We start from the raw sequence: 21,238 nt of genomic DNA, 5'->3' as shown, positions 1-21,238 counted from the left end.
TATAATAAGAGTGTAAGATGTTTTTTCCATCATGCCTGATGGCACACTAAAGGGATGTTCTAATCTGTAGGAAGAATGGAAGTTGTGAGGTGGTTCTAGTTTGCTTTGTTGTTTCTAACCTGTCCTAAAAGTCTGTTCTTAGATTTGGGTGGAGGCTGTGAAGCCTCAGAAATGATCTGAAGTTAGTGTAAGTTATAAACTTTGAAGGGAGAAATACTTCTGGTGCTAATAATGCTTGAAGAACTTGTAAAAAGTGGAACATTGGGAAACTTCTTGTTTCTAAAAGGCAGGTTCTCTTGACTCACGTCTTACTGTGGCTGAAAAAGCACGCTAGTTATGAATGAACAGTGCACGCTTATTACTGCTGGTTTTCAGTGGTGTTCTCAAAAACTTGCAACGAGCTCCCTGAGGTAATCTTTAAAAGTTTTTTAAAAAAATACTTTAAAAAAGCACTCTTCTTTCTGTAAAGGTCTTTCTGATTCTGATGAGAATTGTAAGAGATTTATGGACAGATGCATGCCTGAAGCCTTTAAAAAGGTAAGTAGGTACAATAGATCGATTCAATGTTTCTTTGTCATGTTTATGGTGGAAAATAGTGTTTTGTAATCCAGACTTCAGAAACTGGTAACCGCTGAGTGTGTTCTTAGATTAAAATCATTATTTTACTAGCTCAAAATCATACATAGACTTAGATTAAAATCACTCAATGTCCCAGTTCTGCAACTCTGGCCAACTCTAGCACATAGCCTTTTTCTTTTCTTAAATGAAGAGCTCTATAGTAATTAGCGGAACCTAAAGACAGGTTTAAAGACCCTTTGATACAGCCATTAATGGCAAATTCAGAATCAGATTTCCTGTAGCTCTGTTCTTTCTGCTGCTTCTTTGGAGGGTTGCTAAATTCTTTCTTGCCTCTTTGCACGATCTATTTAGAATTTGTCTTTCCCCTCAGTGCTTTATGCCTGATGTGCCTCTCTGGCTGTTCTTCTCTGTGTTATTGTGAATTTTCTCTACAGAGCTCCCAAAACCAATTTACTTCTCACTATTCTGTCCATTTTGGATACTGCTTAATTTCTTGCACAGTTTTTAGACCATATGTATAAAATATATCCACACCTTTTAAAAAGTTACTCAGTCCTAATCTTAAAATGCTGACAATATATTTAAGGAAGACAGAAATTTAAGGGGAAAAAATCTTTTTCCATTTGGTTATTAGAGTAATAACCTTACATATAATGCTTTTAAATCACTTGATATATTTTTGCATATTAAATAAACAGTGTGGGTTGCTCCTCCAGAAGGATATTCTGTAGAAATCTAAGTTCAGAATGTGCTGAATTACAATATGTTGAGATATTTGCAAGAAACTCTATTGTTTCTTAAAATGGTACAAAAGGTAATTGTATTTAAAGTGTTAAGCTTTTTAACTGCTTATGTTCAGACAGAGCTAGCAGAAATTAAATGAAGTTTGCAGATGGAAGCTTCATGTCCTTTATAAACAATCACATTACGCCAGATTTAGAGAGCATGTTTCAGTAGGTGGGAAGGCAGCATTAAATACCTCTCTCCTCCTGGTACACGTTCTTTGTTTTCCAATAGAAAGTGCTCAAATGGTGTGAATTGGTAAATCGTTATTACAGCTGAATCAGTGCAGCTTTGTGGCACGCCTACTTGGAGATTAAATAGTTGTGGGCTCAATCCGCAAACAAATTAGTTTGCTCTTTGCAAAGGTTACAATCTTTACTGGTGCGTGGAAATAGACAACATTTTGCTTTGCTACATTTTATTTTCTGTCATAAACTGTGATTTAAGGTATTCTTCAATGAAATTACAAATCTAATTAACTCTTAAGCCATTACTGCAGGAAGAGCATCTGAAAAACACACCAGACTGTTCAGTACACTCTAACGAAATACATGATTTGCAAACATGCAGTGATTGATAAAGTTCTTTTGTTTTGTGATTGTACTCAAACTTTAAAAAAAATATATATTTTTTTTAAGCTGTTGACATCGAGTGCTGTTCACAAATGGGGAACTGAAATCCATGAAGGAATATACAACATGCTTATGCTGCTAGTGGACCTGGTTGCAGAAAGAGTAAAACAAGATCCTATTCCTGTGGGCCTGCTCAGTGTGCTTACAATGGTATTTGACTCTTTGATGCAGTTTCTAATATTTGGGTATTTGCTATTTCATATTTATGCTGCTGCTGCTTTTCCTAACTATTTAAGTTACAATATATTATCTTACAATCTGCAGCCATTGCTTGCTGCAGATTTTTAACATCTAGTATGCAATTTATAAAGGGGTGAGTGCTGTTCAAAACTTTTGAAAACTAGTGCTCTCAAAAGAATCATATCTGCGATCACTTCATTTATTTTTTAAAACTGGTACTTTTGAATTCATCTTCCACTTTATACAGATATCTGACTTGCATGGGTATTGGATATTGTCTATACAGTATGGGAACTTCAGAATGCTTTGTACAGTGAGAACTGAGACGCAGGAGCAGGGGTCTTCTGTTAAACTTTATTTTTTGCTAGATCTTTAACTGTTGACCAGGAGAATGCTAAACTGATAGTCAGACATTATCAAGATAAGTTTTGAGACTGGCATAGGCCATGCTGTTCATTGCCATGGGCTTTTCTTTCAAGGCATTTAACCCCGACAATGAGTATCATTTCAAGAATCGAATGAAGGTATGCCAGAGAAACTGGGCAGAAGTCTTCGGGGAGGGGAACATGCATGCTGTCTCGCCCGTATCCACTTTTCAGAAGGTGAGCATGGCCATGCCCTAAAACCTACTTTTAGTGTAGATATGTTTGTTTCAGAAAAGATTGTTTGATTAGTAGGTATTTATGACACAAGGAGGCTTAAATGTATCACCAAGAATTACAGCAAATAGATCTTCAGTATATGTTGGACTGTAGAAATTAATTTGTCCTCTCAAATTGTCCCAAATCTCTATTGGTGGCTAGATTTAGACATTGGTGTACTTTAATGTCTAATGTATCACAACAATCAGACAGGTAGATTTGTTGTATCTAAGGAGTGAGGTCATTTTGGCTGTTGAGTGTGAAATGATCAGGAGAACTCAAAGCATACAGTTCTAGCAGAGAATTCCTGCTTTTCTACAGCCAAGGATAGGATATTGTCAAGTCGGACACATTGGCAAGGAGGCAGTTTGAGGTTTGCACTGTCTTGTTGCAGTTGTTCCAGATGGGTGGGTCTAAAAAAGGAGCTTCAGTGGTGTTGATATCTCCTTCAGGAAACAAGTTTGTGGCAGTAGAAAGAAAATTCTACATCAGCTGCTTTAGGAAATGTTCTTTAGTAATGTTCCACACTGCTAATGTGCTATAAATATAGTTGGTTGTGAGTCAGCAGCCACAGTGCGTACTGTTGCCACAGCACATGGTCAGTGATGTCAAGCAGAGTCCAAAAAAGGATGATGCTGATGAGAACCTCCCAGAGCTCCAGCTACACGCTTAGTAAAGGAGCTGTTACAAACAAATTGCTGTTTTCTTTGAAATAATAGTGCATGCATTTGGGGTGTGGGTTAATGAGCTGAATGTTTCTGTCCAAGTCTCTGTTTCAGAAGATAAATGTTTAGAATTGATTGTTGCAGCTACTAATTTGTTAATATTTTAATTGTTCAAGGAACCTCATGGGTGGCTGGTGGATCTGGTAAACAGGGTAGGTAAATGTAAACCAAGCAGAATTGTTATTTGTTGTTTGAATTCATTGGGCTTCAGAGATAATTTCTTCTTCCCCCTCCCCTCCCCCCCCTTGTTTTTCCACTCTTCATTTTTGTGACGACAACAAAAAAAATAGTTTCAAATGTTAATCGTGTCTACATGTAGAGAAGGGGCCTTGCTACACAAATCTTGTTTAGTTGCTGCCTTCTCCCTTGAGCACCTTTACCCTAACCTGATAGCTATGACTAGAGGAAGTTGAGAGTTCAGCTTAGGCTTCAGTGCTGTTTCCCAGTCAAACGTGCTGGGCCAATCAGCTCATTCTATATGTGGTCTAGCTTTCTTCCCTATATCTGTTTTCACCTAAGACAGAGTTTCTAGCTTGCTGTTTAAACTGGTACTGGGTATAACTGAGTTCCCCAACGTGCCCCTGAATTCCATGAAAACAAAGCTTATGTTGTATGTGATGTTCCACAGTGAAAGATACTTGCTGGCAACACAGCAACTCTCAATGAAGTATTTTCTATAACGTATTTTAAAGATAAAATACTGTAGTTCACTTCACATAATACTGGTTATTTTATTTCAGTTTGCAGAGTTGGGTGGATTTTCAGCAATTCAGTCCAAACTCAATTCAGAAGATATTGAACTTGGGGTGAGTTCTCTCTGTCACGAGACTTCTCCCTTTCCCTTACTTTCTGTAGAACCAGTAGGGTCCCTTTTGGCAGTGCTCGTACCTTTGCTTTGGTACCAGAGCAACATTCCCACAGAGCCCTGGAGAAGTGCAGTCAGACTGGAGGTCAAATGAGGTTGTGCGTTTGAATCCTGATGGAAGAGGTTTTGAGACATCATAGAAAAGAGGAAGGTTTAGTGTATCTTTCTGGCTAACATTTGGCCTTCCAGTTAGACATTAATCTAGTCTAGTTTTGCTGGAAATTCACAAGTATGTCCCTGGTTTTCGTTTTACTTCAGCTGTAGGTGCCTTTATCTGGAAGTGTACTTGAGTTCAGTCATTTATTACAGAAATCATTGTTTAAGGAAAAAAAATCTTTAGGAAGACAGACACTGTCTAATCCTAAGCAACTTTTCAAGAGCTGTGTCTAAAAACTGACTGGTTCAACAGTTCTAAACTATTTTTGGTGACAAAGCCTAACTTGTTTAGTTTTAGATTCCTAACCTATATTTAGGAGACTTCATATTCTTTCAAGGCTTGAAGAACAAGGAGGCTAAGGGAAAGCCATGTCATTTAGAATCTTGTCCCTCAGTATAAAATCAGTCTGCTTTCAGTGAAATGCCATGTGGAGAGAATTCAGCTTCTTTTCTTGGGGTATTGATATTTGCTACTTTGTAAAGAGATAGGTTCATGTATGACCATAACAGAAGAATAAGGAAACTCAATTTAAATCCTGATATTGCGATAGAAACTTTTACTTTATTTAATGGCTAATAAATGCTTGCTTAGAAAGGAAGTCTGGTTCAGCATTACTTAATTTAGGCCTTTGATTGCAGTGGTACATACTCTATTTCACAGTTCTTGATCCAGTGTGAGAAGTAACCAATTTTGATATTATTTGTTGGCAAACAAATGTCTTCATATATTTAATTTCTTGATGATAGATATCACTTGAAAATCACAGAATAGTTTGGGTACCTAATCCCAAATATAGTTTGGGTAGTATAGGTGTATATTTTGAGTATAAAGTAAATAAGAATAAAATCATTCATTGAAGAGATCTTGACATGTATATGACACATTTACAAAAGCTTTCTCCTGCTTAATGCTTTGGAGAAGTAATTTGCCATATGGCTTTAACCTTAAGTCTTGCATTCTCATTTCTGTAGAGAGCAACCAAAATGTGATGTGTCCCTTTCCGTCTCTTTACTTCTGTAACTGAGGCATGATTAGGCAGAGAAAACTGAGCAGAATGATGAGAGGACCAGGATTAGTGAAAACTGGGGAGGCATTTCTTATTTCAGGCAAAAATATATAACACGTACTGTATGGCGTAGAGTAAATCTCTTTCCTGAACCATGTGTTGTTGTAAGGGTGTTGCCCACCAAAATCAATTTGTAGCAAATAACTGGAAATTGTCATATGAGATAAATAATACTTATTCACTCTAATTTGCCTTTTAAGCTATAGATCACTAGCTCTGAAAAGATCTCTTATATGTGCACCTAAATACTGGCTGTATTTCTTTCAGGCAATCTCTGCATTAGTTCAACCATTTGGAGTTTGTGCCGAATATCTTAACTCTTCTGTAGTACAGGTAAAATGCCTTTGGTATGAGTTCTTTTCAGCAAACAGAAAAGCCTTGAAATGTGATTGTAGTAGTTTGCTCAAATTTAGATGGATCCCTCTGCATTAAAGTAGATCTTTGGGCAGTACAGTATCAGAAAGGCAACTGTATGAGAACCTGTTCTTTTTACCATAGGAATTTGAAAAAACAGAGGACTGAAAATTCGTTTACAACTGTGTTGGTGTGAAACTGGTGACTAATTTGAAAAACCTTCAAAAGTCACTTTGCATAAAGTATAAGAATCATTTTGAGCATCCTGAGAGTGATGGATAGAGGGCTCAGACAATGTTCAGATTCATTTTCTAAGCACGGTGATCTGTAGTCACTTATCTACATCTGCAACAGTGAGCAGCTTTGCCACTGCCATTAGTAAGCTTCATCAGCATATACAGCATGTGGGAAAAGAAAGTGGCTTGATGGATGGATTTTATTTTAAGTTTAGCTTTCTGGCTGAGGTCAAGCACATATATATGAGAGTTTACACTGGAAAAAAAATAGTGGTACAGAAAAAAAGAATTGGCCATAACGTATTTGTATGTGCAAATATACCCCAGGCTTCACACCTACACTCACTAACAAAAGCTATCAATTTAATAAGTAACTGAAAGTCTTTATTTGAAGAGGAGGTAGTTTAGAAGCCACTGGGAGTCAGAGAGGCATATGTGTCAAATAACTGATGCTTTTTGAAAGATCTGTTTCTTTTTTCTTTTTTTTTTTTTTTTTTTTTTTTTTAAACTGTATTCTGATGGTCTGAAATGGCTTCTTGCTCTAATTGCTTCTTTTTCTGGATGCACCTAGCAGGATAGTTTTATGTATGTTGTAGGTGTTGCTTTATGTCTAAGATAATTGTGAGCTTTCAGCTATGTATTTCACTTTGCTGCAGCCAGATCTTCTGAGTAATGTAACTGATTTCAGGAAACATAAAATGATTGTCATGTCTTTTCTCACGTTCTTTAGCCCATGCTGGATCCAATTATTCATAAAATGATTAAATATGTACAGAACGTAGAAGAGAAGGACTTGAAGGACAAGGTAATGTTTTATATATTAAATATTTAGGAAGAACTCAATGTGTGTCTTGGAAATGCTGGCAATGTAGACTAGAACAATAGCTTTATTTTCACTGGCAAAAATACAGCCTGTTCTGAATTCTGACTGAATGACACAAAAAAAAAAATACATTTACTCCATTCCATTCAATACCCTTTTCAGTAGATATCTGATGTCATGACCATTTTTAAAATATTTTGCTACTTTTGCGATCAAATATTGTTCTGTTGGTCCCCTTCTGAAGTGTACAGAATGCTCACTTCTCTAGTTGACTTGAAGATGCTTACTGTCCTGCAGCCTGTTAAATTCTTCTAATTTGTGTGCATACAACTTGCATTAGCGTTTCCTTCTGAGAATTTAGTAATTGTTGATAAAATGTCTGCGTAACTTGTGACTACTTCCTTATAACCCTGAATTTGACACTCAGTTCTATTAAAGTTTTGAGCATTGACTTTTTACTTAGACTTAAATTGTTAATTTAAACTGGAAAGTACACATAGGTTGTGTGACGACAGAGGAGTGATTTAGTGTACCAAATCTGTAGCAGGAGAGTCCACTTTAACCAAAGGTTTTGTCGTCTTAGATTTTCTAGTGTACAAGTAATACTTTCAGATGTACATGGTACTGCATTTCATAGATTAAACACTCTATTGGGTCTCTAAACCTACTCTTTGTGAATCATTGAAGTCTGAAACAGAATAGCAAAAATAGCAGTGCTTTTATTTCTCCTATTTTTTGTTTTGTTTTGTTTTAAACAGAGACTAGTCAGTATCCCTGAACTCTTGTCTGGTATCAAACTGCTATGTATGCGCTTCCAACCTGATTTGGTAACTGCAGTAGATGACTTACGTCTGGACATTCTGTTGCGCATGTTAAAATCTCCTCACTTCAGTGCAAAAATGAATTCCCTCAAAGAAGTAGGTTTGCTTTTTGTGTGTTTGTACGTGTGCATGTGTGTAGGTGGGATGAGTTGTTAGCACGTCATTGAAACCACAACCTTAAAAAAGAGATGGTGCAGTATTTCCTGACAAATTATGTTGCCTTGGCAAAAGCTTAGTTTGTAATAAACACTAAAACATGTTAATATGACAAGAGTTGTTTGTAACACTAGTGGCCACTGCAAGGACCATGGCCTCCCAATTAGAAAACAACTAGACATAGTTTGAACGTTTTCTAAGAACTTCAATTTCAGATTGATTTATAAGCAATGCTCTATCCTATTCATTGAATATTCACTATGAGATAACCCTGGTAATTCAGAGCATCCTATAGGATATCTCTTTTCTCTCCTCCTCGCATTGAGAGAAAAGGGGAAAAACCACCCAAACGGGACTTAATCCTAGATTGATGTCTCAGTCCAGTTATATCAGATCATTACAGTATGTAATTGTATGTTTTTTATTATGGTTGTACATGGACACTTTAGTAGCACCTAGGAGCTGGAGTTTATGGACCAGGGCTCTTTATGCTAGAATCTTATATCTAAGTAGAAGCAGAAAACAGTTAATTTTTCATGGGAGTTGTGGTTTAAGTACAGAGTTGTCCATTCATCTCTTCCTTCCAGAACTTGTACAATTTCAGTGTTCCAAAAAAAGGCATTTTTTTAGTATGCAGACATTGTACGGTGTTTTAGCATCCCTTTTTTGTGCTTTCTGCTTCTTTTATTTATGGGAAAATAGAGAAGTTAAACCTCATTGTGGTTCTTAATCATAAATGACATGTATCTGGTGAAAGTATGAAACTGTGACTTTTGAAGGCTTTAGCAGAAATGCACTCTTCCTCCCTAGAGTGAGGAGCCTGCATTGGTTCTGTATTGGATAAAAAATAGGACACTGATTTGAGTGTAACAAGCAGAGCCTGAGATAACCTACTTCTGGTATATCTGCAGAAATATACCTGGCAGCACAGGACAGCTTTTCTGTGTCACACGGGGAATAAGAATCCACTGCATCAGCAATTGATGACAAGGAGGTGTTTCTGATTAGGAATTTGCCTTTAAATAGCTTATGAAAAAATAAAAACAAAAGCCCCCCAAACAAACACAAAACCCACCCAAACCACCAAAACAAACAAACAAACAAAAAAAACCCACAAACCCAACCAACCAAAAAAAAACCCCAAACGCCTCCTTTCCTCAAAATATTTCAGGATTTGCACTTAAGCTTCACAGTAAGCCTTTTGAATAGATTTCATTGTGTGCATGTATAATGCATGTGGGCATTATTGTTAGAATCTCACGTTTTTCAATTTCTAGGTAACGAAATTAATAGAAGACAGCACTGTATCCAAGTCAGTGAAGAACGCAATAGATACAGACAGATTACTAAATTGGCTAGTAGAAAATTCTGTCCTGTCAATTGCTCTAGAAGGTAAGCACTTTTGCAAAGACTTTTCGCATGTGCTTTGAATGTCTTGAATTTAAAAATTTTGTCTGTCCTTTCCTATAGATTTTAATGGAATATTATTAACAAAGGAGTTCAAGGTTTTTGTCAACTTCAAAATAGAGTAAGGAAAACCCTGCAAATTCTGCTACTATCATCTAGTCCTCCCTTCGACTACTGTGCAGATGTCTTCTGCTGTACCTGGGGTTTTTACTCTCAGTTTATCTTTGTATGTTGTTAGCCTCTAGAAAAGACAGAGGGTTTGGGTTTTTTTTCCAGGTAGTAAGACCCTATAGGCGTGAACTGCTGTCAGATGTATGAAGTGAAACAAAATAAAAATGGAAGGAGGCTTTTCTTTTTCTTTGAACTAATAGTTTTGTCTGTAACAGTAGAGGAAGAATTTTCAAAGGTAACTGTTCCTGCCTTTTAAGAGAGCTTGTTAATTCTTATGCATTTAGTGTATCTAATATTGCTTTAAATATATTAATTTAGTTGCCTTCCTTTGTTTCATAGGTAATATAGACCAAGCTCAATACTGTGATCGTATAAAGGGAATTATTGAACTGCTGGGCAGTAAATTATCTTTAGATGAGCTCACTAAAATTTGGAGAATTCAGGTAAGCAACCAGGACTAGGCAGGTGCTTTTAGACTGTCTTACAAAAGCAGACATTCTAGTGGTGGGATTTTTTTGGTTTGTAATATAGGCATCTCTTTATTGCAAAGTGGAGGTGTTGAGATTTTAACAGTATAATTAACGCGAAGGCTTTCTTCTACTTCTTCCTTTACGAGATAAAATCACGTGTTTTTCCAATGTCTTGTAACACAGCTGTTAAATCTTATGATGAAGTACAGTTCTTTGCAACAAGGGTTAAGGGGCTGCAAAAATATTTGACTTGGAATAAGAAGTTGTCAGCCTGAAATAAGTGATAGAGTGTTTGTCTAGACCAAAGACCATGCCTAAGGATATTAATTTTCATGGCTGGAGGTATAAATTTGAATGCAGCTTACAGCGTGACTTTAAAGAGTGGGCTCAAATTGTATGAATTCCCATTTAACTTCCTGTACATACATATAATTGAATGACAAGTCATCTTTTCACATTCACTTTATGTATATTCAGCTTATTGCTGTGTAGGAAGGGTGGTTTGACTGCTTAATGCAAATGACGTGGAAATTTTGACCAGAAACATAACCTTCTGCTGCAGGAAATCATTTTCTTCTCTGTCTAAATGTTGAAGTTTTAGACTAAAATCATTGGACGCTGGCAGATCTGCAGTATGTTCGGGCATGGTAGCAAGTCTTGCATGCTTAGTAGAGCTGAAGTATGATTCTAGCTTGCTCACTGTTACTCTCTTTAATAAAATGCAATGCTTCCTCTCCCCTTCTGGCTCTTGTTACCATGGTGCTCCCATCAGTGTGGGAGATTTTGTATTGCTCACTTTTGAGTAAAGCCTTAAAGAGTGTCAGAGCTGGAGCACCACACACATGAACTTAACCAAGCAATAAAAATGTTGATGTTTGCATTGTTGTCACCACACCTTACAGTGGTATGTGCCATTGCAGCATCTTGAAGCTGCTGTAATCAAGGCAGACTAACTTGTTTTTTCCTGTTTTAGAATTACTTCAAAGATCTCTGTGCCAGTAAAGTAAGGAGCAGAGACAGTTATTCTTACCTTGTGTTTCTAACGTGTCAAAAGCTGATATTCATTCTCATTAGTATGAATAGTAGCATAATATTTACATTAAGGTTTTTCTCTATCTCATTTGGGATAAAGACCTACCTTCGTGTGTTTCCCTTCCTCTTTTCAGTCGGGACAATCCTCCACTGTGATTGAAAATATACATACCATTATTGCTGCAGCTGCTGTGAAATTTAGCTCTGATCAGCTTAATCATTTATTTGTCCTAATCCAAAAGGTAAGTTTTCACGTGAGTTTACATTCCTTAGGAAGAGAATTGGTGAGATGTACTTGTGCATCCAGCCTCCCAAAAGGCAAATGCATTGATACATATATTTATGTTTTGATAGAGAAAGTATAAAAAATTGGCTATAAAATAACACCTTTAATACTGGGGTTTTTGTGTTCAAAAAGCCTGATCTGCTACTGGTACTCTTAATTGACTTAGATTTTAAGTACATTAAATAAGTAGTGCTAAGCTGCTTAAAATACGAGATTTTTGTTATTAAATTTAATCTCTTCTAGTTTATTTTTGAAAAAGAGTTGTACAAATTATTACTGTAACTCCTGGTAACAAAAATAAGGAAATAGGCATTGTGGAAACATATACTTGTTCGTATTTTGATTTTCCTGCAGTGAATCAGTTGTAAATTGTATTTTTGTATACACTTGAGACTTAACAGACTGACAGTGCTTGCTGCTGTAATAGTGGATGTTATTTCTTTGCCACACAGAGCTGGGAGACAGAGAGTGATAGAGTGCGACAGAAGCTGTTGAGCCTGATAGGGCGCATTGGTCGAGAAGCACGGGTGGAGACAACCACTGGAAAGGCATGTGAATGCGAAATAAAAGATCTCTCTTTTTTCTTTTTTTTTTTTTTTTTTTATTAAATGTAGGGTTGCTAGTCTCTGTGCTTTCTAGGTCCTAACTAGTCTTGCACGTCTTCCTCTAGGTTCTGGAGGTACTTTGGGAGCTGGCTCATCTTCCAACATTACCATGTAGTCTTATTCAGCAGGCCTTGGAGGAACATCTGACAATCCTCAGTGATGCCTATGCAGTGAAAGAGGCAATCAAAAGAAGCTATATCATCAAATGCATAGAGGATATTAAGAGGGTTGGTTTATTATTTTATCTTTTCCAAAATGAAGTGTTATCTAGCCTTGATGTTGCCCTTTCTTTCAAGATGCACAAATTGTGCGTCCCATCTGTAAGTTCTTACCTTGGGGAGTCCACGAGAGGGGTAGGCTTTGTGTGAGCCACTTTGTTGACCATGAGACTCATAGTAAGTCTCTTGCCTTTGTTTTAAGCAAATTTTCAGCACAAGGAGTGATCAGTTTATGGGAAACTACCAGGACGGGCCCAAGGTTAGAATTTGCAAATGGAACCACTATAAAGGTATGTCAGTATTTTAACTGTCCCTTTCATGTGAAAGCCTAGATTAGTTTTCTTTTAGTTAAGCATGTGTTCTGGCATGGCCATTAAGTCTCAAAATGCAAATCCGTATTTAAATCATGGTAGTTTTGTATTTTATTAAATACTTAAACTCTTTTCATCTAACATGAAGAAGCCATTCCTTCAGTTGCCTGAGCTAAGGTGTTTCCTGGCAGCACCTGAGATGTGCATGGCTTAAGACTGCATATACTCTATCCTGCACTGTTAACATAGCAGGCAGTTTTTCTTGAGGTCTGCAGGAATGCTCCCGTCTTCTTTTTTTTCAGTCTGCAGTATAACTGTAAATAAAGAAAAAGGCTTGTACATTTTCCATTCATTTATTTCATGGTAAATTAAGTTTGGTCTGGTTTGCAGCATCTGTTGAGGATTTTAGTTGTTTAGGAGGCATAGTATGTTGCTTCTTGATATTGATCGTGCTTTTTTGTGTGTGAGAACTCAAATTTTGAAATTCGTATTCATAAACACAGTCTCTGTAAAACTTGCAGTCTTTTCTTTTGGATCTTCTCTTGTCCTTTCCTGTTCTTGCATTCTTTTTAATTACATTCTGGCCAGGGCCTTAACAGAGGTGCTGCAGTGGGGAACACTAACGGAAAGCTGTCATCGTAGGTTGGAAGGGATTGGCCTCACCATGCAGCAGATGTTGAAAAATACATGATTTTCTTATTTCCCTTTATTAGGGCAAATTAAGACATAAACCGGGAGGAAATGTAATATTAAGGCAGCATTCTCAAATACACGAGGGAGTCTTCAGTAGGGAGCTCTCCGTTATGGGCAGGTTACTTTAATCTCTCTAAGAGTGTAGTGGTATTGGTTGTTGTCAGTATTTAACCAGACATCACTTCTCTGAACAAGCAACTTCAGTACTGGTTTGTGTGGTCAAACTTTACAGAAAATGAAGCCTCCCAGAAAAGTGATGAGCAGTTCTAACAATGAGGTAGGAGGGTTATTCTTTGCAGGTTCTCTTTCAAAATGCAGCTTAAGTATCCTTTGCTTCCTATCAGAGGGCTCCTTGCAGCACCAATCAGAAATTTCTTCTGGTCTCTTAACCCTCGGTAGTATTTCAGGTTTGTTCTTCTATTATTCTTGCTTTAGCAATAAGTAACATCATTTGACTGGATTTGCCCTTTTATGCCCTAACAGGCGTGCTTATCTCCCATAATTGAGGACGGTGGTGGTTATCATCTCTCCTTGGTGCAACTGAGTTCTTTTTTGTCTACTTAATTTGCATGTTCTCTAGCAAGGAGGTGGTACTTTGGGCTTAATAATACGGATAGCAAAATGGCATATCTGTGGGTCAGAGGACTTCTTGTAGAAAGTGAAGAAGAGCACCTTCAAGTGTGTTTGGAAAGGGACCAGGAACAAGTAACTGGAGCCTTCAGAGCTAGTAGCTGTTGTTGTGAAACAGCGGCATTAATAAAAATCGTTAGGCTTCTAGGAGTCTAAGTAGAAATTTAATCTGTTGTTGAGCATGTACACATGTGTAATTGTTTTTACCTTTCCTATTACTAGTCATCCCAGCACAATAATCCTCAGTTTGTGTGGGTGGTGCCAGCATTACGTCAGCTCCATGAAATCACACGTTCGTTTATTAAGCAAACTTACCAAAAACAAGACAAGGTAAGAATATATGTTGGGATGATTTTTGAAGCCCTTGTTACATCTGTGTGGCTCTGCTTCTGTAGAATATGGAAGTTTACATTTAGAAGTGGAAGGAAGGGGAGGGAACAAACTAAAAAACACTTTGACAAGTACAGTTCAGTGATGTACCATAAATGAACTGTTCAGGTAGAGATGCTGTGTTGTGTGCTGTCCGTTTCTGTGCGCGCATATATATGTGTATAAATCTGTTTGCTCTCTCAGGACTAATTTGTTTTATTGTGAGCTTTTTGTAGCATAATTAACAGGCATGTCTCCATTAAGAAATGAACAATGGCTAACGTTTAAACTAGCTGCTTTGCAATTGAATTGACATTGACTCTTGGAAAACAGACTAAAATACCAGCAAGTCACACGTGTTTTACAGTGGCTGAGTGGCAGCCTGGGACTTTGTTTGCAACCTGCAGCACATGTATTTCAGCACACGCTGAAAACACTAATGTCAGGGGGCTTTGGATGCTTGGAAGGGATACAGCTGACTCTTGTGAGGGGGGAAAGTTAGTCCTCCTGATAAGAGACGTGTCTGTAGAAGAGCAGACTGCTATGTGCACGTGCCTGTTTGTGTATTTTCTTAAAAACCTCTTTTCTCAATGTTGTTTTTTTGTTTGTGTTTTGGGTTTTTTTTTTGCCAAGAGCATTATTCAAGATTTAAAGAAAAACTTTGAAATAGTGAAGTTGGTGACAGGAAGCTTAATATCGTGCCACCGTCTGGCTGCATCTGTGGCCGGTCCAGGAGGGCTTGTTGGAGCAACATTAGTGGATGGCCGATACACTTACCGAGAGGTACTGAAACCTGAATTTCTTACTACCTTAGGTTTTTGAAAATACAATGTAGTGTATCACTGACTGAGTTGCATAAGATTAGATGATGTTTCATTTTTGCAATTCACTGGTATGTATGTTCTCTCTGGTGTATTCACCAGAGAGAGTTTTACACAAGTTTTCATACATAGTTCTGACACTTAACTATTAGGCCTTGTTGTAGCCTTGTTGTTATATTATAGAGTATGGGTGGGTGAACATCACGGTCTACAAGTTTCTTAGCAAAGTCTTAAACTGGTCGAGAGCTGGATCTCCCCACCCAATGACCTCCTGTGTCCAAGCTTGTGCAGCTTCCAGCTTTTCCACCAGCTTCAGTTCAGCTACATTTGTAGAGACTATACCTTTGAATTTGGTGTGAAGGTTTTGATAATTATTTTTTCCATACTAGTTGTGACTTAGTAACTAACATCAAATAATACCAATATCCAGAAAGTAATAGCAAATCCAAGGGGACTTCAATGTTCCTTTTTGAAAGATAATCAAAAAGAAGTAATGTTAAAGATTGTGTAAAATACAAATAAATCTCACTGCAGAAACGATTTCTGTTTTCCAGGCTTTGCAAAGTGTACTGTTATTTGACAACTAAGTTTGCAAAAAATAAAAAGAATGTTCAGAGTACTTGTTTCGGAAAGAAAAGTCTTAAGCTTGAGTTTTTGTTTCTTCTTTTCTCAGTACTTGGAGGCACATCTAAAATTTTTGGCATTTTTTCTGCAAGAAGCCACCCTTTATTTGGGCTGGAATCGTGCCAGGGAGATATGGGAATGCCTTGTAACTGGCCAGGATGTTTGTGAGTTAGATCGAGAGGTAAGAAAAACTTGAAAAGTTGGTGTCTGTGGTTGCAGAATTAAGCTTAATGGATCATGAATAGCACATGTATTTGTTGAGACGTGAAACATAAGTAGCAAACACAAACTAACGATGCTTTTTTAACATTAAATTTGACTGAAGGAGGGATGTTGGCCAGGAGGTTGGTTGCAGGTTTATGGATGCTGGTTTGAAAAGGCAGTACGTGCAAGTTTGCAGAGTCATGAGAGAGACATTCAGCATTATTTGGGTGAAAGATGGCTATGAAGATGAAGTACCCTAATGCTGCAGTAAAGTCTGTATATATATACATATATATATGTGAGGTTACTAGGAGATTAGATTTTGAACCTCTTGTTGTAGATAAAACTTCTGTAAGTTGAGTTACTGTAGTATCTGACATAGTTTGCCAATGCTATATAAACCTAAAATATTTGCCATGACAACAGGGTAAAAATACACCTGCCTTTCATTCACAGATGTGCTTTGAGTGGTTCACAAAAGGACAGCACGATCTAGAGAGTGATGTACAGCAGCAGCTCTTCAAAGAGAAAATTCTTAAACTGGAGTCATATGAAATTACTATGAATGGTAATAAAATGGCTTTGGTCAACAGATTTGTTTTTTAAATGTATACCAGAAATTTGCTTCCTAAGCCTTCAAATTAAATATCCAAACAGTTCCATAAATCAATATAATACAGGGGTCTTTTTCTATCATTTTGAGTTTTAATAGTTGTAGAGGAAAAAGGTTGTCTCCTGTGTTTGATATCTTCTTTTTTTTTTTTTCCCTCAAAAAAACATGGAAACTTAGCCTGACCTGAATAAAAAGCTTGCACCTTTTGTCACTTTCAGGTTTTAGTTTATTTAAGACTTTCTTTGAAAATGTGAACCTGTGTGATCATCGACTAAAGAGGCAAGGAACTCAGTTGGTGAGTGTTCTGGCAAGTTTGTTCTTCTGTACTACCGGTAGCTCTTGGGGATGGGAGGAGGTGAGACAAGGATTCTTCAGCAGCTGTTTGACATGGTCATGTTTGTATTAATATGCAGATCGTCCTTCTGGCATTAACATTGTTAAATTCCGAAGCTCAAACTCCATAATTACAACAGTTAAAATTCAATAACTGGTAGCTGGAAGCTGGTGTAAAAAAACCTTTGCAGGACAAATGAGTGGGCCACTGTTTTGTTAGTAATCATGAATTCTAGTGTGCATTTCTTTGCTTCTCCCTAGTGGGGAAATACTCCCTTCTTTTATTTTTCTTCTTTACAAGAGATTTAGGCTTATCATATTCAAATTCTAACCTACAATAATTTTTAATTCTGATCCTTCAATGTTTTTGCTAAATGAATGGTTATATGTTAAGTAGTTTTCCATAGGCATTTTAGATCTTTATCACAGAGAGTTAACTTACTTCAAACGCATAATTTTTTGCCAAATATCATAGTAGGTTTTGTGATGGTTTATTATGTGGTTAGTTACCATGTTGACCTTAGTGAAACAAATTCCATTCCCAATTAAATTTCACGGTGGTTTTGAAGCTTTTCATTTTTCAGTTGGCTTGACTGAGAGTGTTCTTTGGAACCTGTTTACCCACCTGTAAACAATTTTTTTTTTTTCTAGTTTAAATACACAAATCCGCAGCTATTGACTGCCCTGTGCCAAAGCTTGGCAGCGTGTTGGAAAAGAAAATGTTTAAGATTCAGTCAAAAGATGCTTTTCCAGCAGATGGAAGACTGTTTTGTTGCTGTGGCTTAACTCACTAGTGTGTAAATCCAGTCATGTTTTACTGTTGTTCTTTCTTGTGTAGAGTGTAGAAAAACTGGAATTAATAGGAATGGATTTCATTTGGAAGATTGCAATGGAGTCACCTGATGAAGAAATTGCCAATGAAGCTATTCAATTGATAATAAACTACAGCTACATTAATTTAACTCCTAGATTGAAAAAGGTCGGTCTATATTTGTACATGAAAGTGCTTTGACATTCGTAGAGCCTTTATACTCTGCATGTTAAAATATGTAATTTGTTGGGTTCTGTCAGTTTATGAGTAATTCCCATGATTTTGGTTTAAGTTCTAATTCATTTGTACATTTTATCTTCAGGATTCTGTATCACTGCACAAGAAATTCATTGCTGATTGCTACACACGATTAGAGGTATAGGACAAATTTTAATTGTTCTTGTACCTATATCCTTTTTCAGTTTTGTATGTTAGAATTAGAATAATTGACCACAGTAATTCTATTTAAAGAAAAAATTTATTTCCACAAATACTTCTTGTCCTTTTAGCTCTCCAGGACATACTAATAGTCCATGTAAACCAGCACCTGTACTCTGCTTTTTATTCTAGGCAGCCAGCTCTGCACTCGGTGGTCCAACGTTAACACATGCTGTTACGAGAGCTACAAAAATGCTTACAGCAACTGCTATGCCTACGGTAGCAACATCAGTTCAGTCTCCTTACAGGTAGGCCTGGCTTTAGAAGAATACATATCACAGTAGACGTTTGCTCCCAGCTACTTCTCCTGTGATTTTGAGCGCTTATTGAAATTCTCAGTATAGGTAGCTGTATATTCTGGTGGTTTCTCAATTGAATATTCCAATTACAATGCAATTTGAGTTCCAAACAGACTTAGAAAAACCTGTGTTTTAAAAAGCAAGCAAAAAAAACCCCAACACCCTCCCTCCAACCCCCCAAAAACCAAAACCAAGCAAACAAAAAAAAACCAACCCACCACCTACAAAAAAAAACCCACAAACTATTACCAGCCTATTAGTCATGTTATATTTCTGGGGCAGCAGGGTTTGGGGTTGGTTTTGTGGTTTTTTTTTAATTGGGAGAGAAAACGGTGGGTTTTCGTCCTCTAGCTTAACTTACTCATACCTAAATGTATGTAGCTTAAATATATGTGTGCAGGGTGGGACCTTTAGAAACATGAAGCTTCTTCTGGATCTGGCTACATCTCAAGCAGTATAACACAAGTTCCTTGGCCTGTTTTCCTGGTTAATTTCAACTGAATTAACTCCAAGTTTAAGGAGTTATATTTGAAGACGTCTAATTCATGGTAGTTGCCGGTGGGCGTTTAAAATTAATTTCTGAGACAAGTTACTCTTGTTTTCAATGTTTATCTCTAGGTCAACTAAACTTGTAATAATTGAGAGACTGCTGCTATTGGCAGAGCGTTATGTGATAACAATAGAGGTAAGATCTGTAATTTCTTACTAGGCAAGGTTATTAAAACCTACGCAATTCTTGTAACTTTGTTACATACCATCGTAGAAAAGTCTTTGTTTTCAAGGGTGGTATTTAATGTCATCATTCTCTTCCTGTAGGACCTTTACTCTGTTCCCCGAACTATTCTACCTCATGGTGCCTCTTTCCACGGACATCTTTTAACACTTAATGTCACGTATGAGTCTACCAAAGATACCTTCACCATAGAGGTATGTGTGCGCAGGTTATGTGTGTCATGTGGTGTTGATGACATAGCTAATCTTAGGTTTTTTGGATGCCTGAACTGAACAGAGTGAGCTGGTTTTAGGGACTCCAGTCAACTTGAAAACTGTTTGAAAATGTTAGAAGTATTTATAAGGCTACTGTAATGGAAGTGTCTGTAGACTAAATGTATTTTGATCATCATTCCGGGGTGGGGAAAAAGAAGTTGTTTGCTTACTGTCAGTGATGGAGCATTTCTATGGCTGTCCTACCCTGTCAGTCTCTTTTGTGGACAATACCTTTACCAGCTTATGCAGAGGAGCAGGAAGACTTTAACGGAAGATTTCTCTATTTTTCTTTTGGAATTTACTACTTGAGTGGATTTACTGAACCAGTGTCATTTAATTTTGCAGGCTCATAGCAATGAAACTGTAGGGAGCGTCAGGTGGAAGATAGCAAAGATGTTGAATTCGCCTGTGGATAATATACAGATATTTGCCAATGACAGCCTGGTATGTTAGCTACAAAGAATTCTAATTCTGCATGAATTTGAGTCTCTCTTCCAGAACTAAATGACAAATATTTTCTTGCAGCTAACTGTAAACAAAGATCAGAAACTACTCCACCAGCTGGGCTTTTCTGATGAACAAGTCCTTACAGTAAAAACATCAGGAAGTGGGACTCCATCAGGGAGCTCTGCAGATTCCTCAACCAGTTCCAGCAACAGCGGCAGTGTATTTAGTTCATCCTATGCAATGGAACAGGTACAGCATAATAGCCTGAAACCTTCCCTCAGATTTTTCCTGGAGGGTGGTAGTTGGGGATGACACAGCTGGGCTGGAAGAGGTACAGTAAGATGAGACAGAAGCTGTTCACATCAGCTTGAGTATCCAGTGTTTAGTAGTTTGGTTTTGCTTTCAAATTGCAATTGAAACAAAGCATTTAAATACACAGTTGCCTTATGCATGCAGATTGGACTTTATGATCTGTATTCTGTCACCTACTGTAGCCTGCTTGGTGTTTATTAATCTCTACAAGGTCTTTTAAACAAACAAGACCCATATAATTTAATTTTTAGATGATGTATTTGTCAGGGGGAGAGATTTCCGCTATTAATAAAGCTGCAGTATGAAAATTAAGAAGCATCAACTAGCATGTTCAGAACACTCCTGGTCTGTTTTGTATGTCAACCCTAACTAACAGTTGGCTTCAAAAATTGATTGTTAAAAGGGAAATGGGGTAATGTAAAAATTCAGATGTTGTCTCAGTCTAGAAAGTAGCTGGGATTTCTGTGAGCCAGGTTGGCATCTGGGTCAGTTGCTTTGGCAAAGAGCTCTCTTAAATTGCTTGCAACAGAGAGGGGAGAAAAAGACCTTTGTATTTCTGTTTAATTCTCAGGAGAAATCCCTCCCTGGAGTAGTCATGGCTCTCGTGTGTAATGTGTTTGATATGCTTTACCAGCTTGCCAATCTAGAGGAGCCAAGGTAAACAAACTAAATGGCTATTAAATATTGAAGAAATACACTGCGAAGTTTAAATAGCTACTTACTTTGTAGTGTGTAGGCACCCACCAGGCCACGCAGTGGCTGAGTCCTGTTTTGTGCAAGTAACTTCTGATAATTTTTCAGGATAACACTGCGAGTGAGGAAACTTCTGCTCTTGATTCCCACTGACCCGGCTATTCAGGAGGCTCTTGATCAGCTTGATTCCCTGGGAAGAAAGGTATGGATTAAACACTAGCTAATCTTGGTCATCTTACAAAAAGGATTTTACTACCAGTTTTCTTAAATTCCCTGTCAGATTATAATCTCTGAAGGGTTTGAAACTCTACTGCAAAATAATGCTCATGTTAAGGATTATTGACTTACTTCCAAGCAGCTGGAGGTGAGAGAGTTAATACAGGGATTATATGAAACATTGCCAATTTCAACAAAATCTGGTAGTCTCAAAATATTTCTGCTGTGTT

General features: G+C 37.3%; 1 protein-coding gene across 1 annotated transcript in view; it reads left to right on the top strand.

Annotated features, from left to right (window-relative positions):
• USP24 (ubiquitin specific peptidase 24) overlaps positions 1-21,238 on the top strand; it is a 65,169-nt gene that overhangs the window by 12,905 nt on the left and 31,026 nt on the right. The window contains exons 3-29 of the mRNA XM_082483401.1: positions 470-537; positions 2,001-2,144; positions 2,654-2,776; positions 3,657-3,692; positions 4,281-4,346; positions 5,896-5,961; positions 6,949-7,023; positions 7,800-7,958; positions 9,296-9,410; positions 9,936-10,039; positions 11,233-11,340; positions 11,837-11,932; positions 12,055-12,216; positions 14,064-14,171; positions 14,844-14,993; positions 15,705-15,836; positions 16,316-16,427; positions 16,691-16,767; positions 17,644-17,784; positions 17,939-17,992; positions 18,187-18,302; positions 18,972-19,038; positions 19,170-19,280; positions 19,686-19,784; positions 19,866-20,036; positions 20,671-20,756; positions 20,901-20,994. Coding sequence (XP_082339527.1) covers positions 470-537; positions 2,001-2,144; positions 2,654-2,776; positions 3,657-3,692; positions 4,281-4,346; positions 5,896-5,961; positions 6,949-7,023; positions 7,800-7,958; positions 9,296-9,410; positions 9,936-10,039; positions 11,233-11,340; positions 11,837-11,932; positions 12,055-12,216; positions 14,064-14,171; positions 14,844-14,993; positions 15,705-15,836; positions 16,316-16,427; positions 16,691-16,767; positions 17,644-17,784; positions 17,939-17,992; positions 18,187-18,302; positions 18,972-19,038; positions 19,170-19,280; positions 19,686-19,784; positions 19,866-20,036; positions 20,671-20,756; positions 20,901-20,994 — 2,840 coding nt within the window. The remainder of the gene's footprint in view (positions 1-469; positions 538-2,000; positions 2,145-2,653; positions 2,777-3,656; positions 3,693-4,280; positions 4,347-5,895; positions 5,962-6,948; positions 7,024-7,799; positions 7,959-9,295; positions 9,411-9,935; positions 10,040-11,232; positions 11,341-11,836; positions 11,933-12,054; positions 12,217-14,063; positions 14,172-14,843; positions 14,994-15,704; positions 15,837-16,315; positions 16,428-16,690; positions 16,768-17,643; positions 17,785-17,938; positions 17,993-18,186; positions 18,303-18,971; positions 19,039-19,169; positions 19,281-19,685; positions 19,785-19,865; positions 20,037-20,670; positions 20,757-20,900; positions 20,995-21,238) is intronic.

Source organism: Vanellus vanellus (assembly GCF_965231255.1).
Source record: "Vanellus vanellus genome assembly, chromosome: 5".
Lineage (NCBI taxonomy): Eukaryota > Metazoa > Chordata > Aves > Charadriiformes > Charadriidae > Vanellus > Vanellus vanellus.
Note: the sequence above shows the minus strand (reverse complement) of the source record. Positions and strands in the feature narration are given on the sequence as shown.